Raw genomic sequence first — 20,258 nt, forward strand, 5'->3', positions numbered from 1 at the left:
TTTTGCACAAATGGTTGTTGATTCGGCAACCTATTTCACACGCATGCATGTTTTCACGTTTTCTGAATCTTGTATTCATTGTTTGCATGCATGATCATTCACTCCTGCTTACACTCAGTTTCACCATGCATTCAGATCTTCATATATTTTCAGTCGCCTGTCTGCAAGTCTGGGCAACTTTGGCCTAGGCCTTGCCTTGCCTGGACAAAATTGTGCATTTCTGAGAAGGAAGGCTCTGCCTTCCTCCCAGAAAATACAAAAAAATGGCCAGACACTGTCCTCTAGGATTTCTTTGCGCAATTATAAGAGAAATTGCTTTGCTCACCTATAAAATTGCATAATGTAGTCCCTGAGCCTGGATGCCTTGCTGACTGAAATTGCACATTGTGAAATCTCAACACCCAACAGGTCATCCTAGATTAGAGATTGTGAAATTACAGTAGTCAACTAGCCTCTTGACAGTTCAGAGTGCCGTTTACACAATTCTGGCAGTCAGTCTCTCAATCTCCCGGTGAAAATTCTGCAATCCTTGCCGTCAATCTCCCTAGAATGTTGCATGTCAGTCCTCGAGTTTTCTTTGGTTTTCAACTGACAGATTGTTTTCCATGCATGTTTTCATGTATCAAGGTATAACAGGTGTTCGACTATCTCTCAGCAGTTCAATTTCAATGGCCTCCAAGAGATCAGGGTCAGAGGACAATGACAGAAGCACAACTGGACATGCAGTTGAGCAAGTGTCTATGAGTTTTCTGATTTACAAAGACACCAAGCTACTTGTATACAAAGACATCAAGCTAAAATGGCAAGACATCAATGATACATTTTCAGGCACATTTGGGGAAGATCTTGAAGACCACAGGGTCTATGTGAATATCCACAAATCTGGCTTGTACTAGATTGCATGCAGGTATCTCGTGTTTCCATGCGCGGACATGATACATTGGATCATATCACACATTGATCCTAAGACGATGATGTTAAGCAATGTCAACGAGATAGAGATTTCTACCTTTAGGGCACAAGACTATCAACAGATCTACCACTTGCCACAACCAATGATCATAATGGAAACACCCTTCAGCATACCCAGCAGCAGTCCAAACTCTAGGGATATCTTGAAGAGCTAGGTGAAAGAGCCAGCCAAGTTCAGGATTACACCCAACCAGGTTTACAAGATGAAGATGCTATGGAAGGCATATCAGTACTTGGTCATATTTTCATGCTACTTATACAGCTAAGATACCATGAAGACCTTCCCACAAATTTGGGTGATCGCATTGGAACAACTGGAGAGTGAAGGCAAAGCATGCAACTGGTCTGACATGTTGGCTCACAAGGTGAAGGAATAGGTGACATGAGCCCAATAGCCTCCCAAAGGTCAGCAAGTAGAAATATACATGTCTGCATACCTTCTGGATGCAATCTGTGCCCGTCAAAAGTTCCCAAGCTTGAAATGGGTATGGACATTAGCGAAAACCTTTGTACACACTTATTGCAAATTGTTTTCCAAATGAAGCTTCCGCAGAGTCATCACACAATTGTCATACCATTTTTTCACCCCAATGTACAAGATGATATTTGAGTAGGATCCACCTTGCATGTCAAAGGAAGCAATGGAGTCACTAATTGACATAACAGATTGGTATGCTTCATCTTTTGTCACCTTCATACGGATTTACAATGTAGAGAAGCCTCTGCATGTTTTATTGAAGTTTTCCATGGACAAGCTCATCATGCAAGAAGTGTCGTACCACATCTCAATAGGACTGTCAGCTAGACTGCATCGGAAGAAGAAGGCACCCTGGCCCACTCTTCCGTTGTGGATCAAGTCGTAGGAGATACATAATCTCAAGCATGCTGATGTCAAGACAGAAAAGTTCAAAAGATTTACTTTCGGCACCAAAAGCTTCAATATGTACGACCCACATTTCTTTGTAAAGGATCACTATGTGAGAGTGAAATTTCCTTGGATCTACATGGTGTGTCATTGGGTTGAGGAATACCCATGGACATATTATCACAACTTCTCTAGGCCCAATGAATCGGTTGGCATAGTTGTGGAATGGTTAGCAAAGCAATGTGAAGTAGCATCTAGGAGAACACCAGCATCAGCAGCAGAGGGTAACATACCTGCACGTGACAAAGGCAAGAGAAATATTATTGACAACGCAGAGGTAGAACAAAGATGCAAGTTCAAAGCAGACCCACTTGTGGAGAAATAAGATTTGGAGATAGAGGTGAAGATACGAGATCACGACAAGAGGAATGTGCAAAGGCAGAGAGATAAATAGAGGATGGAGGAAACATTGAACGAGTTGCAAGATTTTAAGCAACAACCCTGGGAAGAACAAGAGTTGCATAGAAAAGAGAAGGAAGAGAAATAGGGTCAAACACAATAGGAGGTGTAGCATGCACAGACTGAAGAAAATGCACCCATACAGGTGGTAGACTCATCCGAGAAGCTGGCACAAAGTAGAAAAGGTGAGTAGTCACAGGAGCAGGACTTCACTCAAGAGATTGAACAGATACTTGAGCAAATGGATATGGAGATGGAGCAATGAGAGTTAGAATAGGACATCGACCTAATGCCTTACAACCAAGAGTTCGACCGATCAGCTTCACGAGATCTAGAAGTAGAGCAACTCTTGAACGATCAAGGAGATACTGAGATCCTTGAAGACAATTCAGAAGCAGATATGCACAACATATCATTCGACTAGTCACAACATAGAGTTTTGAAATCGTGCAGAGTGACTACTCTGGATGTCCACACATCTCCTGCATAGTTTGAAAAATGAGTGATCGTATCTGATGTGTGCAAGCATTTAGAAACATTGGCTGATACTACCAAATCGTATGTCAAAGCCACCAACTCGAGTGTTTGCTTCTTGATAGTAGAAAATGAGCGAATGGCTAAGGATTTTATTGATGGTGCTGGACCCGCCAACATGTAAGGGGATCTCCCCGATAACAAGTCCCAACTAGACCTCAGACCATTTGGTGTAGGAGTCCCAGCAGTGGGTCATACGGTAATGCCTTGACCGCGATTTTGCACAGAGGAAAGTAAGATGTCTCTGTTGGTAGCAAGCACGTCACAGCTGTAGTAAGACAAGGAAGGTGCATGAGAGGTTCTAACACACTGAGGGTGAGGTGAGTGGACCCCTTGGAAATGTGTGATAGCACTCGGCTTGGAAGGGAACACATGAGCAAAGATACATCACAACATGGAAGGAAAGTTAGTGAGAAATCCAAAGTGATGGTTAAACCAACAACACATTTCATAAATATTCAGACATACTTATATAGAATAGTCTATACATGCATGCGTAAGAAACAAAATACATATATCATTTAGAGTAAACCATAGATCATATAATACAATACAACATATGCATGAAACGTGCTGGCTCTTATTATATTAAGAAGTGTAAGCTCTAGTCATACAATACATCCATGTCCAACCACTAGTTCCAATAGTGGAACGTTACAGCCACAGCCACTTGCTCCTCTAAAGAGATGTCCTAGCTTTGCGTAGTGGAGATGCCAAGGCTCATTATAATTCTCTAAGATACTTTTATCGAAGCTTGGCTGACAAAAAGCCTTTACAATGAGTTATGAGGTTCTATTTATAGCAAAGGGTGGGGTGACCCTTGACATTCCCCTTTCTGACAGTTCATCTACCCTCATGACTCTTCATCTACTCTATGACTGTTACATCCAACTATTGCCACTTGAACTTCCACTTGACACAATGTTACATTATAATGCACATGTGCTCATGTGAGACAAAATGGCTTGAGCAAGCCATGCAAGACATCACTGAAACTTGATCCATTGAGGTGAGACCGAATCTTTGACATGTTTGTGATGGTGAAGGTGTTGCGCTGATGCCAAGCTTGGTCGTCCATGATGGTGTGCATGCACCCCATGGTGACATATTGTTGAAGTGAACTCTTGCCTCTATTGCATCCAAGTGCATTGGTGTGGCTCCTTCATCCAACTCATCTACTAGCATGTGCATGGTCTTCTTAGTGCAACTGAACCAGAAACACACTGATGCATAGTGTCCATGCTGATCTTCTAGTGTGTGCTAGTGGTCATGTGCATCAACTGTCAACTACATGCTCAGCTCCAGTCGGACTTGCTTCTTGTCTTCACCTTGGTGAGTGTGCTGAATGGGTTGGATCGCATGCGTGTACACAATGACATGCATGCTACTGAATCCCTTTCATGTGATCAACAACACTACTCGCCATGTTTGCTCCATGCTAGCTGCTGGGATGGATCTATGACTTGTACGGGTGAAGTTTAATCCATGAGTGTATGTTGCGCCCCCTATTGTTCCTCTTGATGTTGTAACTCATTTGCTTGTCTATGCAGCTCATGTTCTTCCTTGAGTTGTTGCTTCAGCACATGCAACTCCTTCTTTGTTCCATTCTCTATCTTCATGTGAACACGCTGTCACCTCATAGTCTGAGTCTCCAAAGTTTCTTTCATCATCAGTGGATCTGCTTGAGCTTGCAACTTTGTTCCGCCTCTATGTTGTCAACAACCTTCCTCTTGCATTCGTTGCATCTGGTATGCTACCTTTAGTTGCTATTCATGATGCTGCTCATTGTGATGTTGCTACCATCATATATTGATGTCTTCCTGAGTAGGCAAGATAATAGACACTTGATCAACTGCATCCCCAAGTGTGCTCTGAATGGTGTCTTCGACTCTACTCTCCTAGAAACCATTGTACCTGTGCTTCTACGAGGCAGATGAACACCTGCAATACCTAGAGACAAGGAAACACTCATGGCAAGAAATTTGTCAGTCGAAAACCAAATTGAACTTAAGAACTAACTTGCAACATACCCATGTGACTAATCATGAAGGTCGCGCAATTTCCATCAGTAGGTTGGAAGACTGACTGCCAAGAATGCGCAAGGCACAGTCTGGGCTACTGGGAGGTTGACTAATTTTTGGAACTACACAATACACAGTCCAGTCTAGCTGTTGATTGCTGGAATTGCACAATGCACAATCTCAGCTGGCAATGGTTGCAGGCTCAATGACTGCATTGTGCAATTTTCTAGGGCATCAGTCATTATCCCTCAGAATTGTACAATGCAAGACTGGAGGACAGTTAGTAGGTAGAAATTCACATTTCCTTAGAGGAAGATAGAGCCTTCCCTCTCAGGATTGCGTAATGTTGTCTTGGTGAGGCGGAGTCCAGGCCAAGGTTGAAAGCAAATGTGAAAGTGAATGCATGGTGATATTAAGTGTAAGCATAAGAGAAATATCATGCATGCAAACAGTGAATGACAGATTCTAAAAATGGAACAACATGCATGTGGGTGAGGCGAGTCGCCAAATCGGTGACCATTCGTGAAAAACAGTTTCATGCAAGTGATAGCAGTGAGATGTTAATGAAAAATGAAACAGTGCTAGTACAAGATAGTATGTATCAAAACGACATCAAGCGCTCATATAAATCAAGAAGGCAATGTTCATATGAAGCGAAACACAAAAAGCGCTAGAAATGCAACATAAGACATGGAAAGCGAGCTTACCCCAAAACAACTGAGCTAAATGTGCCGACACTTCCTAGATGTAATGTGGGATGTTAGAGTTGCAAGGTTGATGTGAGGAATGAGCTCTGTAGTGTCCAGTTGATGATTTTTGATAAAATAGAGGTTGTGATGCGCATGCCACAAATCTAGGTAAAGCAACACCTGGTAGGATATTTCTAAAATGATCCTTGCATGTAACCTCCAACTGCAAAAAATAGATCCCTGAAACAAGGGATTCCTTTGCATGCTACCTTGAGAGAAGTAGCCCATGCATGCAAGTCTATTTTCCTCAATCCCAGAGGGAACTGGTCAACTCAGCTGCACATGCAAGAGACTGCTCAATCTGCTGGGAGAAAAATTGCATTTCTGGTTGGGAGATGGGGTAGATGCTCAAAAGATCTACACAATTTCTGGGTAGAGCAGCTAACTACTGCCCAGATTTGTGCAAATTATGGGTTGAGTAGCCCAGCTAGGAAGGATTATGCAATTTACTGGGTGAAGGTTGCTCAACAGAATTGTGTAATTATGGGACCCAACAGGCTGCCAGCCAGGGTTGTGCAAATTCTAGAGGAAAGGTTGGTTTCCTTCCAAATTTGTGCAAATCCTGAAGGAGCTTCTCAGCCTGATATTGGACCAAGTTCAAATGAACAAGCTATGAGGGAAATGCATCAAGGTTTGATCGACAAGTTATCTCTATGCATTAAAAACACTGGAGCTTGTGTACTTGATGAAGCAAGGCATGCTACTGTGAAGGTTGGTAGGGAGGCTCCAAAATGGACCTAAGGAAAAATTTTGGAGGGTGGTTGTAGCTGCTACAACACTTGGTGACACACTAGTAGAACTCCATCTCTCTGAATGGACCTTGTTTGTGAAAAACAAGTCTAACACCTCTGAAAGTATTGTTCAGTTCTCAATTTGTCTTGGTTTCCACACTTTCTTGATTGTAAGATGTACCATCTACCACACCCTTGATCGATTGACACACATTCCAAACCAAGTCAACACAGTTGTTTCAATTGGGGTTGAGGGGTATATTGGTGCATAAGCAGTATAGTCGTCAGAGTCTTAGTTTCATCTCTGGCGTTGCTCTGCTACCAGCAGACCTGGACAGTACCCCGACAGACTCACATAGGAACACAAGCATGGCTTTGCTACCAGCAAGCCTGGTTAGTACCCAAGTGGATTTACTTGCATCACCTCTCTATGCTGGAATCCTTTCTCTTATTTCCTCTTATTCATTTTTCAATTTTTCAAACTTTTTTCACTTTTTCACTTTTTCATTTTTCATCTTCATAATTGTGCATAACACTTATTCATTTCAGAGGTGGAAGAGGGATCCTGACTTATTGAGAGTAGAAGAGGTTGTTTCTACAGAGAAGTAGTTTATTATACCTCTGATGTGCCTATTAGGGCTTTCCCCCTCATCTTACTTTACTTGACTGAGCTGACAAGGATTAACCCAAAAACAACCGACTAGAGTAGGTGATACTAGTGAGCATGCAAGCATCATGTTTTCACCAAGGTTCACTTCGAATGGTATGTATTTTCCATTAATGTATCATGGACTGAAAACAACAAGTTCTTACATAAGAGAGCGGACAATAGGTAACTAAATTTTGATAGTTGTACAAGTCCTCTCGTACTTTACCTAGCTTGTTTCAAGAGTCATATATGGTTTCATGCAAAACTAACCTACAAACAAAACAAGCAAACAAACAACAAAGCAAAGCATAAACTGAAGCAAAAGTGAAAGAAAAGCGAGTAAGAAAACAAGTAAGCAAGCGAGCAAACCAACAAAGCAAGTAAACAAGAATGCAAGCAAACAGACTGAAGGCAAACACTACTACTACTCCTAAGGTAACGGTGCATGGGCCATCTCACGTGAAGTGATACTTCCAATGCAGCCACTAGTGCATTGTTTGACCCATGTTGGTGAAGGCATGGTTTGCAAACAAGACAGCTATGAAAACCAACAAACAAGAAAGATATAATAGTGAAGAAAAACACCCTCTGAGTTTACAAGCAGCCACAGAATAGAGAGGAGTGAAAGAGGATGATGTGCACTCTATGGAGCTACCATGGTGTTGCGCTACACTGCAAGCAGATGTTGAGTGTGTGCATTCTCTTGACTGTGACATGAAAGCAAATGTGAGAAAGGTATACCACTTATGCTGTGCATGTGTGCTTGCTGTGTAAGGTTCCTCCAACGCATGAGTGATGGGATCGTGTAGTTCAAGTGGAGGAAGTGAAATCTGGGTGTTTGGTTGATCTTCAATGCAAAGAAGAGAGTGATGAGGAGCCTTGAGTGTTTCAATAATTTCCTGACTGGAAGTGAAACCAACCTCAGGACAGCGAGGGCCTGACATAACCATCAACTCGGGTTGAAGTGCCTCGATAGTCTGGAGGGTTTCAACTTCATTTATAGATAAATCATTGTAGACCAGCGTCTTAGATAGATTAACAACGATTGAATCCACATCGTGATCAGATGAAGAAGTAGAGAGATCACAACAACCAAGATCAGAAAATTTAGGATGTTTGTCGGCATCCTCATGATTTGATGAATCAGGTAGAGGGGTAGATGAGAAGCAAAGATGTTCACCCTCTGTATTTTTAGAAATGATAGATGATAGATTGGATAGATTTCTGGAGGAAGATGTGTCCTCTCTGTGTTGTGATGATAGATTGATATCTGACGAGTCTTGTGAATGATTGGAAGTAGAAACATCCAAAAATGGGTTTTCAGAGGGGAAATTAGCAGTGACAAAATCACAAGGGATGTCAGGATGAAGCGGATGAGGCGCGACTGGAAGGGAGTCATCCTTCACCGCAGGTTCTTCTTTAGATTCCCACACACACTCATCATGAATGATGGCGTAGGTTGGTTGCATAACACCAACTCTGTCAAAATCTTGATCCTCGTTCACAGTAGGTGAGGAGTCTAGAATGGAAGAACACATGACAGTACAATCCGGAGGATGAATAGAACATGGGGACGGAGGTCGAGGGAATGAATCCACATGAAAACCAACAAGCTTGCAAGCCAAATATGCACAGATATCAAGAGCAGGTGGGGTGGGATGATGTGATAGTTCAACAAATGTATGTGCATGATCTTCCACATCACTCCACGGTGGTGGAGCTGTTTGATGACGTGAAGGCGGACAATCACTTGTGATAGTTATTGTGCCTGCTCGTGATTACGCAGTTCCATCATTAGAGTATGAGCGGAATTCGAGTGATTTGACTCACTATCAGTCATTGTACATAGTGTGAATAAAACTTTGAATGATGTCAACTTTTCAGTTTCTATATTAAAAGGTTTTGTTAGAGAGTCAACAAAACAAATTGAAAGCATAGAGAGAAAGGTAGATTATGAGTTCGAATCTACTTAGACTCTTATGGGTAAACTATCTGAAAAATTTGAGCAACTTGCAATATCTCCCAAAGATAAGGATATCCCTACCTCCATGTTGTTTAGCCACCATGTACCCATTCATCATGCCACAAAACCTGTAGAAATGTTTCCATTTCTATTTCCTCAAGAAAAGCCAAAGCAAGACACTGGCACCAAAGAATCTTTTAGTGAATCCTATTATCTTTTCACAGGGGCCATGACCAAAGAAGAAGAGCCAGAATCCTCAAGACAACATCTTTTGCCTATATATGAACCTTTGTCTAGTGGTGGTTTGGGTGTAGGTGTAATAGATAATCATTCAAATCCAGAAATAATCTCTATGAGTTCAGGTGGTACTTCTTCTTGGATTTTGGAGTATTAATCATCTACCTCCAAACTTGGCTATTCTGCTAAAATTAGCAGAACTGCTTAATTTTAGCCACAATATGACAACCTTTCAATTTCCACGGAATGAAAAGGAATTCAAACTTTCCGTTAATTCCTTATCACGTCTGCTTTTTCCACAAATAGTATTGCACTAAATCTCTATCGTTGATCTTACCTTTCAATTTGACAGTTGTTGGTTCACCTGATCAACAAAACTAATCAGTGATCCTCCACCGTTGATCAAGGCGCATTTGATCCAATGGTTAACAACGATATCGAGTAGGAATCTTGCGCAATGTTTACCCACTTGATAAAGTGGTTTTCTCTCTCCACCGAGTGCTACATGTCAGTTGATGAATGGGATCACTTAGAATTTCTAAAGATAGCTTACCAATTTTTCTCCACCTGATAACCAGCTACAGTGATAAAACCACTTTTCTTCCTTGACTAATGCACGAGCTTATTGGCGCGTGGTGACCATTAGATCTATTGGATCTGTAGATCAGACGGTTCTAGACTCCTTTGGGTTAACATGATTTTTTCAGGGTTTCTGTTCTCTGTTCTGTCAAACTTAACACTTCCGATACATTTTAACTTGTCTCAAACCTTATTCTCCGATGTTTTTAGAACATAACCAAATTATCTCAAGGCACAGAAACGCAAGATTTATCATATAATACAGACTTTACACACTCTAATTCAAAATCCAAACTTCAAATCAACAGAACTCAGAGGTATTTCGTAGGGATGCAATGCCTGTTGAAAATGCAACAAGATGATGGAGCTTAGTGAAAAGAAGTCGCCTTCACTAAGTGGGCCCGCAGGCTATTTTTGGCGCAAAGTCTATTTTTAGACTATGTCTATTTTTAGACATATGGATCATGGTCTATGAGTTGCAGGATGCTATTTGTGGATCATTGGTCATGTTGGTAAAAATGGATGGACTTCTATTTTTAGACGTATGGGCGGAGTCTATTTTTAGACTCCCAGGCTAAAAATAGAACAGTCGAATATTATTAGCTCTTAATAATACTTGGACTATAAACATTATCTTATCCTCTTGGAGCACTTCAGTTCGAGCTACGGATGTGGCACATGCAACTGCCAGAAGGAAATACGCTTTTCTTATGGGTCAGTTGAGCTATTGCATGATGGACTTCAGTTAGAACTCAAGTGATTGAGTTTGGTGGAGTTGATTGAGGAGTTGATGGAGTTGTGTTTAGTTTGACTTAGTTGAACTAGTTGTATTTAGTCTAACTGCAAATACAATAGTGATGAGTGATGTGAATTAATTATTAATTAATTCACTAATTATTAACTCATAAATCAACTAAAGAATACATCAGTTAACTCAGTGCATGGACAGTTCAGCGGAGACAGGTGTTAGAGGTGGAGTCTACTATTAGTTGTGACTATAGCTGTGCATGAGATTTGCACAATCATTGATTGAGATTGCCAATGAGGATTGCGCAGTACAAGAAAAGGGAAAACGAGCTTGGATCATTCCTATTCTCACATTGGATTGCGCAGTAGAGGTAGGCAGACAGCGGAGGAGATTTGAACCTGTGACTTGATTCAGATCTGAGCTAGTTCGTGTATAGCAGGTGGATATAGTACTGAGTACTTGTGAGGAGTGTTGTACTATGTATTGTTACATGTTCTCTATCATTATAATATACAGATAGTTGGGGGTTTTCAGCTGTATGCTTTCCCCAGTACATACTATGTTGATATGTGTTATTGATGTTTCAATGTGCACATGCGATTGTTTCTTAATTCTGCAAATTGATGATCAATGGTAGAGGAGGTTATGTATTATGCATGCATTCCGCAAATAGTGTATAATCAGGATAATCTCTGTGAATAAGTGTTATATTATTCAAAATTTATACATGGTATCGGAGCGAAGTTGATCATCAGATCTATTATTCAGAAAGTGATTACATTTTATTTCTTCAGGTAGACTCTGTAATCGAGCCAGGTAGCCTCTGGATTCATCCTTCTTTTGGAAGGTGAGATATTCGGTAAATGCCCATATAGTCAATATCTGTACGAGAAATACTTTGTTCTCATGAATTTTATATCAGAAGCGGTTGAGTTTTGAGCTGGTGGAATTCGAATTTGCAGCAGTGTTTTCTTGGTGTCGAAGTTGAAATGTCTTTCAACGGATTGCGATTGGAGTATACCCTTGAAGGCAGCTCGAATTATATTGCATGGAATGACAGGATGGAGGCGGTGTTAGATGACAATGGGTTGAAGGATTTCATAGAGGCTGAGGTCCCAAAGCCTACTGATGTTGCTCACGTTGAGGCTTGGCAAAAGAAGACAGCAAAGTGTCGAAGGATTCTATTGGAGGGTGTGAAGGATCACATTGTATCCAGCCTACATGGAAAGGCTTCTCCATACTTGATGTGGAAAGCGTTGACAGATTTATTCCAAAGCAAGAGCGACCAGAGGAAGTTGGTGCTCAAGGATAAACTTAGAAACATTAAGTGTGAGAAAGGAGACAGTATGCCCAAGTATCTCACGAAGTTCACCCAATGCCAGGATGAGCTGGGAAGTGTGGGGGTGACTGTTGATGATCAGGACTTGGTGAGCTTGGCTCTCCTTGGTCTTCTGAAGAGTTGGCATTCCTATCAGGACTCTGTCAATGGCCGGGAGAAATTGCCAGGATGGGAGAGACTTTGGTCTGATCTTGTGCAAGAGGAGATCAGGCGGAATATCAGGGACAGGTCTTCATCAAAGGCATCTGATGAAGAAAATTGCGCTTTGGCTGCCAAAGCAAAGAAGGGGAAGGAGAAGGGTTCTCTTTCTGAATCTAGTTCTTCCAATGATGGGAAGAGGGTTGAAAAATCGAAAGTGAGATGCTTTCGTTGTCATGAGGTGGGCCATTATGCTGCAAATTGTCCACGGAGGAAATCCAAGAAGGGATCCAGGGAAGGATCTGAAGGTGAGGCACTTGCTTCACAGTTTGAGTTGGATTTCACACTCTTTGCATGCATGGTTTCATCCATGGTGGGAAATGGTTGGTTTCTTGACAGTGGAGCTTCTTTCCACATGATCGGTGACAAGAGTTTGTTCAGTACTTTGGAGGAGAAAGATCTCCAGATACTCATAGAGATGGGTAATGATGAGAAGTATAGTGTCTCAAGTGTAGGCAGGGTTATTTTTCAGAGGGAGCATGGAGCTCGCCTTACCTTGACCGATGTCAAGTATGTACCAGGACTGAAGAGAAACTTGGTGTCGATCGTGATGCTGGAAGACAGAGGGTATGCTGTAGTCTTCAGTAAGGGAAAGGTTTTCCTTGGACACATAATCACTAGACAGGTGAAGCAGATTGGTTCACGGGTCAAGAACCTGTATGCTCTTGAGGTTCAAGATGCATGAAAAGCCTTGAGTAGCGAGGCAACTAATATAGACTTGGTGGTTGAGAGGGAGCATATATTACCTCTCAACATGCAGAGCCAAAAGAAGTCTCAGATGATTATGGAGGAGCCACGATTGGTGCAGCAGCTTCAAGAGGTTGTGGAGCAGCCACAACAAGGGAAGCTGAGAGGAGATCGAGCAGAGACATCTACTCATGCAGAGACCTCCAGTAGGGTGAAAATTCGAGCTAGGTGGGCTGAGGGATCACATGCAGCCATACCTCTAGGTAGGAGGTGGGGCAATATAGAGTGATTGTTCCAAGGAGGAGGGGCAGGATCCTTGAGGTACCCAACCTCTTGGATGAGACCTTGATACGAGAGCCCCGATGTGGAGTAGCAGGAACTGACTAATTGGGTAGAGACAGATGCGGATGGAGTGGCAGAGAGAGCGACAGTGTAGGGAATCCTAGGACAACGCATAGCTAGCAGGTTGTAGCAATGCGAGAGGCACAAGTGTTTTGCACAGTGCTAGGTGGCACAGAGAAGTGTGCAATGGTGCGAGATGCATGGAGATGTTGCAGTAGAGAAGATGTCAGAGAGGGAGAACTTGTCAGCAGCAGGTAGAGCTTCAGCATCAGAGTATGTTCCTAGCCCAACAGATTGGTCAGTTGGGAGTGTTTTTGTTCCAAGTGTTGTTGGAGCAAGTGGACCGGGCAAATGTGTTGCATGCAAAACATTCCAGAGTTGCAGGATAGCGGTTGCAGATAATCCATATCTTGTTGAGAGGGAGTGTTGAAAATGCAACAAGATGATGGAGCTTAGTGAAAAGAAGTCGCCTTCACTAAGTGGGCCCGCAGGCTATTTTTGGCGCAAAGTCTATTTTTATTCTATGTCTATTTTTAGACATATGGATCATGGTCTACGAGTTGCAGGATGCTATTTGTGGATGATTGGTCATGTTGGTAAAAATAGATGGACTTCTATTTTTAGACATATGGGTGGAGTCTATTTTTAGACTGCGAGGCTAAAAATAGAATAGTCGAATATTATTAGCTCTTAATAATATTTGGACTATAAACATTATCTTATCCTCTTGGAGAACTTCAGTTCGAGCTACGGATGTGGCACATGCAACTGCCAGAAGGAAATATGGTTTTCTTATGGGTCAGTTGAGCTATTTCATGATGGACTTCAGTTAGAACTCAAGTGATTGAGTTTGGTGGAGTTTATTGAGGAGTTGATGGTGTTGTGTTCAGTTTGAATTAGTTGAACTAGTTGTATTTAGTCTAACTGCAAATACACTAGTGATGAGTGATGTGAATTAATTATTAATTAATTCACTAATTATTAACTCATAAATCAACTAAAGAATACATCAGTTAACTCAGTGCATGGACAGTTCAGTGGAGACAGGTGTTAGAGGTGGAGTCTACTATTAGTTGTGACTATAGCTGTGCATGAGATTTGCACAATAATTGATTGAGATTTCCAATGAGGATTGCGCAGTACAAGCAAAGGGAAAACAAGCTTGGATCATTCCTATTCTCACATTGGATTGCGCAGTAGAGGCAAGCAGACAGCAGAGGAGATTTGAACCTGTGACTTGATTCAGATCTGAGCTAGTTTGTGTGTAGCAGGTGGAGATAGTACTGAGTACTTGTGAGGAGTATTGTACTATGTATTGTTACATGTTCTCTATCATTATAATATACAGATAGTTGGGGGTTTTCAGCTGTATGCTTTCCCCAGTACATACTGTGTTGATATGTGTTATTGATGTTTCAATGTGCGCATGCGATTGTTTCTTAATTCTGCAAATTGATGATCAATGGTAGAGGAGGTTATGTATTATGCATGCATTCCGCAAATAGTGTATAATCAGGATAATCTCTGTGAATAAGTGTTATATTATTCAAAATCTCTACAACGCCTCCAAGATTGACCAATTATACACAAAAATACACAGAGATACAATTTCTGTAACTTAATATTATATGGCCAAATCAATCCAAATCATTCAAAATCCCTTTACAATCATTTATAACTTACATAAATAGCATTTCATTCTAACAATCAGATCCTTAATCAATGGATCGAATCTGTCTAATCTTAGACAATACCTAATTTGGTTGATATTCTCCTCGAGAATCTCAACTGAATCTAAACCAGTGTTGAAAATATCGGTATCGGAAAAATATCGGCAAGGGTCCAGAAAATATCTTATCGGCAATATCGGCAAAAATATCGGCAAAATATCGGCAAATATCGGCAAGCATAAAAAATATTTTTTTCAAATTTTTAAATATAGCCAATATTTTGAAAATATCGCGATATTTTGTCGGCGATATATCGTTTTGCCGAAAATATCACGATATTTTCGAATATCGCCGATATTATCAACAGTGATCTAAACAGCTTGAATTAATTATAAAATCACTCAGTCCCTAGATCCTAGCTCAAATCCTATCTAGAAAAATTGTAAATTGACAGCTAAAGGATCCCACTCCTTTGCTTGTAAACTTTTTTTGTATTTTTGGAATAAATTCGAAGCCTTTTGTTTGCAAGCCTCATGCTCTTGCATCATAGTCTCAAGGACAAAATTCTTCATGCGCTCTTGTCCATGAGCTCTTCTATAGAATTACCCAACTTCTGTAGCATGGCATCTGTCATACAAGTAGCTTCAGCAATTCGTTGATCCTTCCATTTGACAAAATACTGAAAATACTCTTGTCCTCTTGTCTTCCTTAACAATTTCTTGTCCAAAATCCTCTCTGGCTTTAATTCTTTTGCTATAGGTAACTGTTTTACCCAATCAATCTCTTGTTCTTCTTGATCCTCTACTTTGTCATCTACATTTCCACTTTCATACCTATACAAATCAACAACATTGAAAATTACAGATATTCCAATATCAGGGGGTAATTCAATTTCACATGAATTTGCAGAAAATTTCCTCAAGACTCTGCATGGTCCAATTTTCTTAAACTTTAACTCGTTATACTCCCTTTTTAGAAATCTTTCCTTCCTTAGGTGTTCCAAAACCAAATCTCTAACTTCAAAATTAACTTTTCTCTTCTTCAAATATGCTCTACTCTTGTATTTTATGTTACTGTCTTGTAATTGTTGTTTTACCTGTTCATGTATTGCTTGAGCTTCTGTAGCAAAATATTCTCCTTTAGGACTTCTCATTTCAGCTTTTCCCAAGTCTCTCAATTCAGTTACTCCCCTTGGGTGCATTCCATAAACTGCATGAAATGGACTTTTCCCTGTACTCCTATTAGGAGAATCATTATAAGCATATTTTGCCTGTGCCAATACTTGATCCCAATACTTCTCAGAAGATTACCCAAGATTCTGTTTACAACTTCAGTCTATCCATCAATTTGAGGATGATAAGCATAACTGAAACTCAGTTTAGTTCCAAGCTTCTTCCACAATGCCCTCCAGAAAAGTCCAACAAATCTGGTGTCTCAGTCTGAAACAATGCTCTTAGGTAACCCATGTAATCTTACAATATCCTTAAAAAACAGATTAGCAATATGAGTAGCATCACTGGTTTTATAACATGGAATAAAATGTGCCATTTTTGAAAATTTGTCAACTACTACATAAACTGAATCATGTCCCCTTTGATTTTTTGGTAAATACAAAACAAAGTCCATACTTACTATATCCCAAGGCCTATCTGGAATAAGTAATGGAACATACAAACCTGTGTTTTGACTCCTTCGCTTTGCATACTGACAGACTTTACATTTTTTTCACATACTTTTCCACTTCAGCTCTCATCTTTGGCCAAAAATAAAACTAGTTCAACTGTTCATAAGTCTTGTTTGCACCAAAATGTCCTCCTAGTCCACCACTATGTTTCTCCTTAATCAAATTTTCTCTCATAGAACAATTTGGTATGCACAGCTGATTTCTTTTAAACAATAGTCCCTCTTGCAGGAAATAATCCAGCCACTTGCTTCTGCCTAGCAAAACAAGAGTTCTACAAGCTTCAAATGCCTCTTTAAAATCTAGATCTTTCTCATATAACTCTTTAAGAAAATCAAAACCCAACACTTGAATTTGACTTTCTTGAACTAAAATGGTTTTTCTACTTAAGGCATCTCCTACTTTGTTTGATTGACCAGTTATATGTTTTAACACAAAATTAAAACATTGATGGTATTCTACCCATTTTACATGCTTCTGGTTAAGCTTTGGTTGTTGCATAATGTACTGTAATGCATGGTTATCTGAATATAGTATGAACTCCTTGGACATCAAGTAATGTTTCCACTTATTCAAAGACTACACCACTGCATAAAACTCTTTGTCATAAGAAGAATATTTCTTATTTGTCTCATTCATATTTTCACTAAAATAAGCTATAGGCCTGTCCTCCTGAATCAAAATAGCTCCAGTGGCTTCTCCACTGGCATCACACTTCACTTGAAAAGGTTTATTAAAATTAGGCAAAATCAAAATAGGCTTCTCAATAATCTTTCTCTTCAATAGCTGGAAGTTCTTTTCCTCTTCAACAGTCCATTTAAATGGTTATTTGTCCTTCTTTATTGTGTCAATAATTGAAGCATTAATCTTACTAAAATTCCTTATGAATTTCCTGTAAAAACTAGCAAGACCATGAAAACTTCTTACCTCAAAGACACTTCTTGGTGAAGGCCACTCTATGATTGCTTTTATCTTCTCTGGATCCATCTTTAATCCCTCAACAGAAATAACAAAGCCCAAATATACCAACTCCTCCTTCATGAATGAACATTTCTTTAAATTTATTAGTAACTTTTCTTGTTGTAGTCTTTGTAAGACATAATTCAGATGTCTCATATGCTCCTCCTTAGATCTGCTGTAAACTAATATATCATCCAGATATACTATTACAAATTTTCCAATAAATTCCTTCAGAACTTCATTCATAAGTCTCATAAATGTACTAGGGGCATTTGAAAATCCAAAAGGCATTACCATCATTCATAAAATCCTTCATTGGTTTTAAAATTAGTTTTCCACTCATCCCCCTCTTCAATTCTTATTTGATGATAACCACTTTTTAAATCTAACTTTGTAAAATATCTAGCTCCACTCAAAAAATCCATCAAATATTCGATTCTAGGTAAAGGAAATATGTACCTGATTGTTATCTTATTGATTGCTCTTGAATCAATGCACATTCTCTAGCCTCCATCTTTCTTTGGGCTCAACACTGTTGGCATTGCGCAAGGGCTCAAACTCTCTCTAATCAGTCCCTTGTCTAACAATTCCTGAGCTTGTTTCCCGATCTCTTCATTCTCTATGGGAGTCATCCTGTAAGCTGTTTTATTAGGTTGATTTGCTCCTGGAATCAAATCTATGTGATGACTAATTTTTCTAGTGGGTGGTAACTCATCAGGCAAATCATCTACAATGATATCACAATAACTGTCCAACATCTCTTGAATTTCAATTGGTAAATCAGAAACTTTTGTGGAGTAATTATTACCTTGGGTTTGCAAACCAATGCAAAACTTATCTCATCTTCTTCCATCTGTTGCAAGTAGTCCTTTCCACTCAGCAAAAGGGTCTTCATATCAAGTTTCTTTGATGTACCCTCTTCTTCTATTGGCAGCAATGTATGATTGAAACCATCTTTGCTAAACTTGTATGTGTTCTTCTTTCCATCATGCATAGCTCCTCTATCATACTACCAAGGTCTACCAAACAATATGTGACACACATCCATAGGCATCACATCACACAAAATTTTGTCTCTGTATTTACCCAACTGCAACTCCACTTCACATTGCTCATTCTCTACCAACTGATATCCCTTTTGAAGCCATGATACCTTGTAAGGTGTTGGATGTTTCTTTGTTTTCAACTTCAAATTATCCACCACTTCTATGGAGACTAAATTATCTATACTACCACTGTCTATTATCATCTGAAAACACTTCCCTTGAACCTTACACACAGTCCTGAACAAGGTTTTTCTTTGTGCTGGTTCAACAATTTCCTTAGCTGGTTTTAACAAAAAAAAATTGACTACCAAAGATTCCCCTTTCTCTGGTACATTCTCTTCATCTATTACCTTTGTTGCTTCCTCTTCAGTTTTTGCAACAATTGCATTCCTCTGATTCATTCCTATATTTTATGGGCACTCATAAGCTCTGTGTCCCAGCTTGTTACATCTGCAACATCTGATTTCTCTTCCTCTACCTCTACCTCCTCTTCCTATGGAAAAACTCCCTCTACCACTTACATCACCTCCTGTGGGTGCATGCTAACTTGAGCTGCTACTAGCTCCATCTCTAGGTGCTGTAGATCTTCCTCTACCACCTTGACTCCCCCTTCCTCGGAAAGTACCTCTATTTCTGGCAGACTTCTTCCTCATGAGTTTTTCTTCAGCCTTCAATACCATATGATAAGCCTCTTCTACTGTTTTAGGAGACAATACACTTATCTCATCTTGGATCTCCATTCTGAGACCATTCACATATCTTGCAACCTTCTCATCTGTATCTTGGATTTGTCCTGCTCTTATACTCACTTTGTAGAATTCCTCTATGTATTCCTTTACTGTCATAGACCTCTGTCTAAGATTCTGCATCTGTCTAAATAATGTTTGCTGATAATCACTTGGAAAAAACTTACTTTTCAGTTTTTCCACCATCCTATTCCAATTCTTAATTGGTTGTTTTCCAAGTCTTCTTCTTTCTACCTGCACTCCATCCCACCAAAGTGATGCATGTCCTTTCAGTTTTATGACAAAAAACTTCACCTTCTTTCCTTCTTCTGTTTCTTCATAATCAAATAATTTCTCCATGTCATTTATCCAGTCTATCAATTCCTCAAGGCTTAAGCTTCCTGTGTAGATTGAAACTTCAAGTCTAGGCTTGGATGTGGATCTCAATAATGACTTAAAGAATCTTATTTCAGGAGTTACATTTGCAGGTTCTTCTTTTGCAGCTTCAGCTTTAGGTTCACTGACATCTCCATCATTTGCATCTCTTCCCATTTACATTTCTTCTAATCTAGCTTGCATCTGTTGAATAGCTTCCAACACTTCAGCATTTTCCACGGGTCTTCCTCTTCTTCAACCACCACCTCTTCCTCCAACTCTGAAAGCCATGTTGGATTTCTTTTTCTAATCCTTGAGATCCTGTTTAGTGTTAGTAGGCAGCTCTGATACCACTAATGGTGGTCTGGGTGCAAGTGTAATAGATAATCGTTCAAATCCAGAAATGATTTCTGTGAGTTTAGGTGGTACTTCTTCTTGGATTTCCTTTGGAGTATCAATCATCTACCTCCAAACTTCGCTTTTTTGCTAAAATTAGCAGAACTGCTTAATTTTAGCCGCAATATGACAACCTTTCAATTGCCACAGAATGAAAAGGAATTCAAAATTTTGGTTAATTCCTGATCGCGTCTGCTTTTTCCACAAATATTATCGCACTAACTCTCCGTCGTTGATCTTACCTTTCAATCTGACGGTTGTTGGTTCACCCGATCAACAAAACTAATCGGTGATCCTCCACTGTTTATCAAGGCACATTTGATCCAATGGTT

The 20,258-nt window shown here is 40.0% G+C and overlaps 1 protein-coding gene across 1 annotated transcript in view; it reads right to left on the bottom strand.

The window, feature by feature from the left end:
* The window catches only part of LOC149140891 (uncharacterized), a 43,302-nt gene extending 23,595 nt beyond the window's left edge, over positions 1-19,707 (bottom strand). Inside the window, exon 1 of the mRNA XM_089451093.1 lies at positions 19,636-19,707. Coding sequence (XP_089307219.1) covers positions 19,636-19,707 — 72 coding nt within the window. The remainder of the gene's footprint in view (positions 1-19,635) is intronic.
* Positions 19,708-20,258: the final 551 nt, after the last annotated feature.

The sequence above is a fragment of the Pinus tabuliformis genome, chromosome X, assembly GCF_031772625.1.
Source record: "Pinus tabuliformis cultivar Carrire ecotype Pingquan chromosome X, CPIR1, whole genome shotgun sequence".
Lineage (NCBI taxonomy): Eukaryota > Viridiplantae > Streptophyta > Pinopsida > Pinales > Pinaceae > Pinus > Pinus tabuliformis.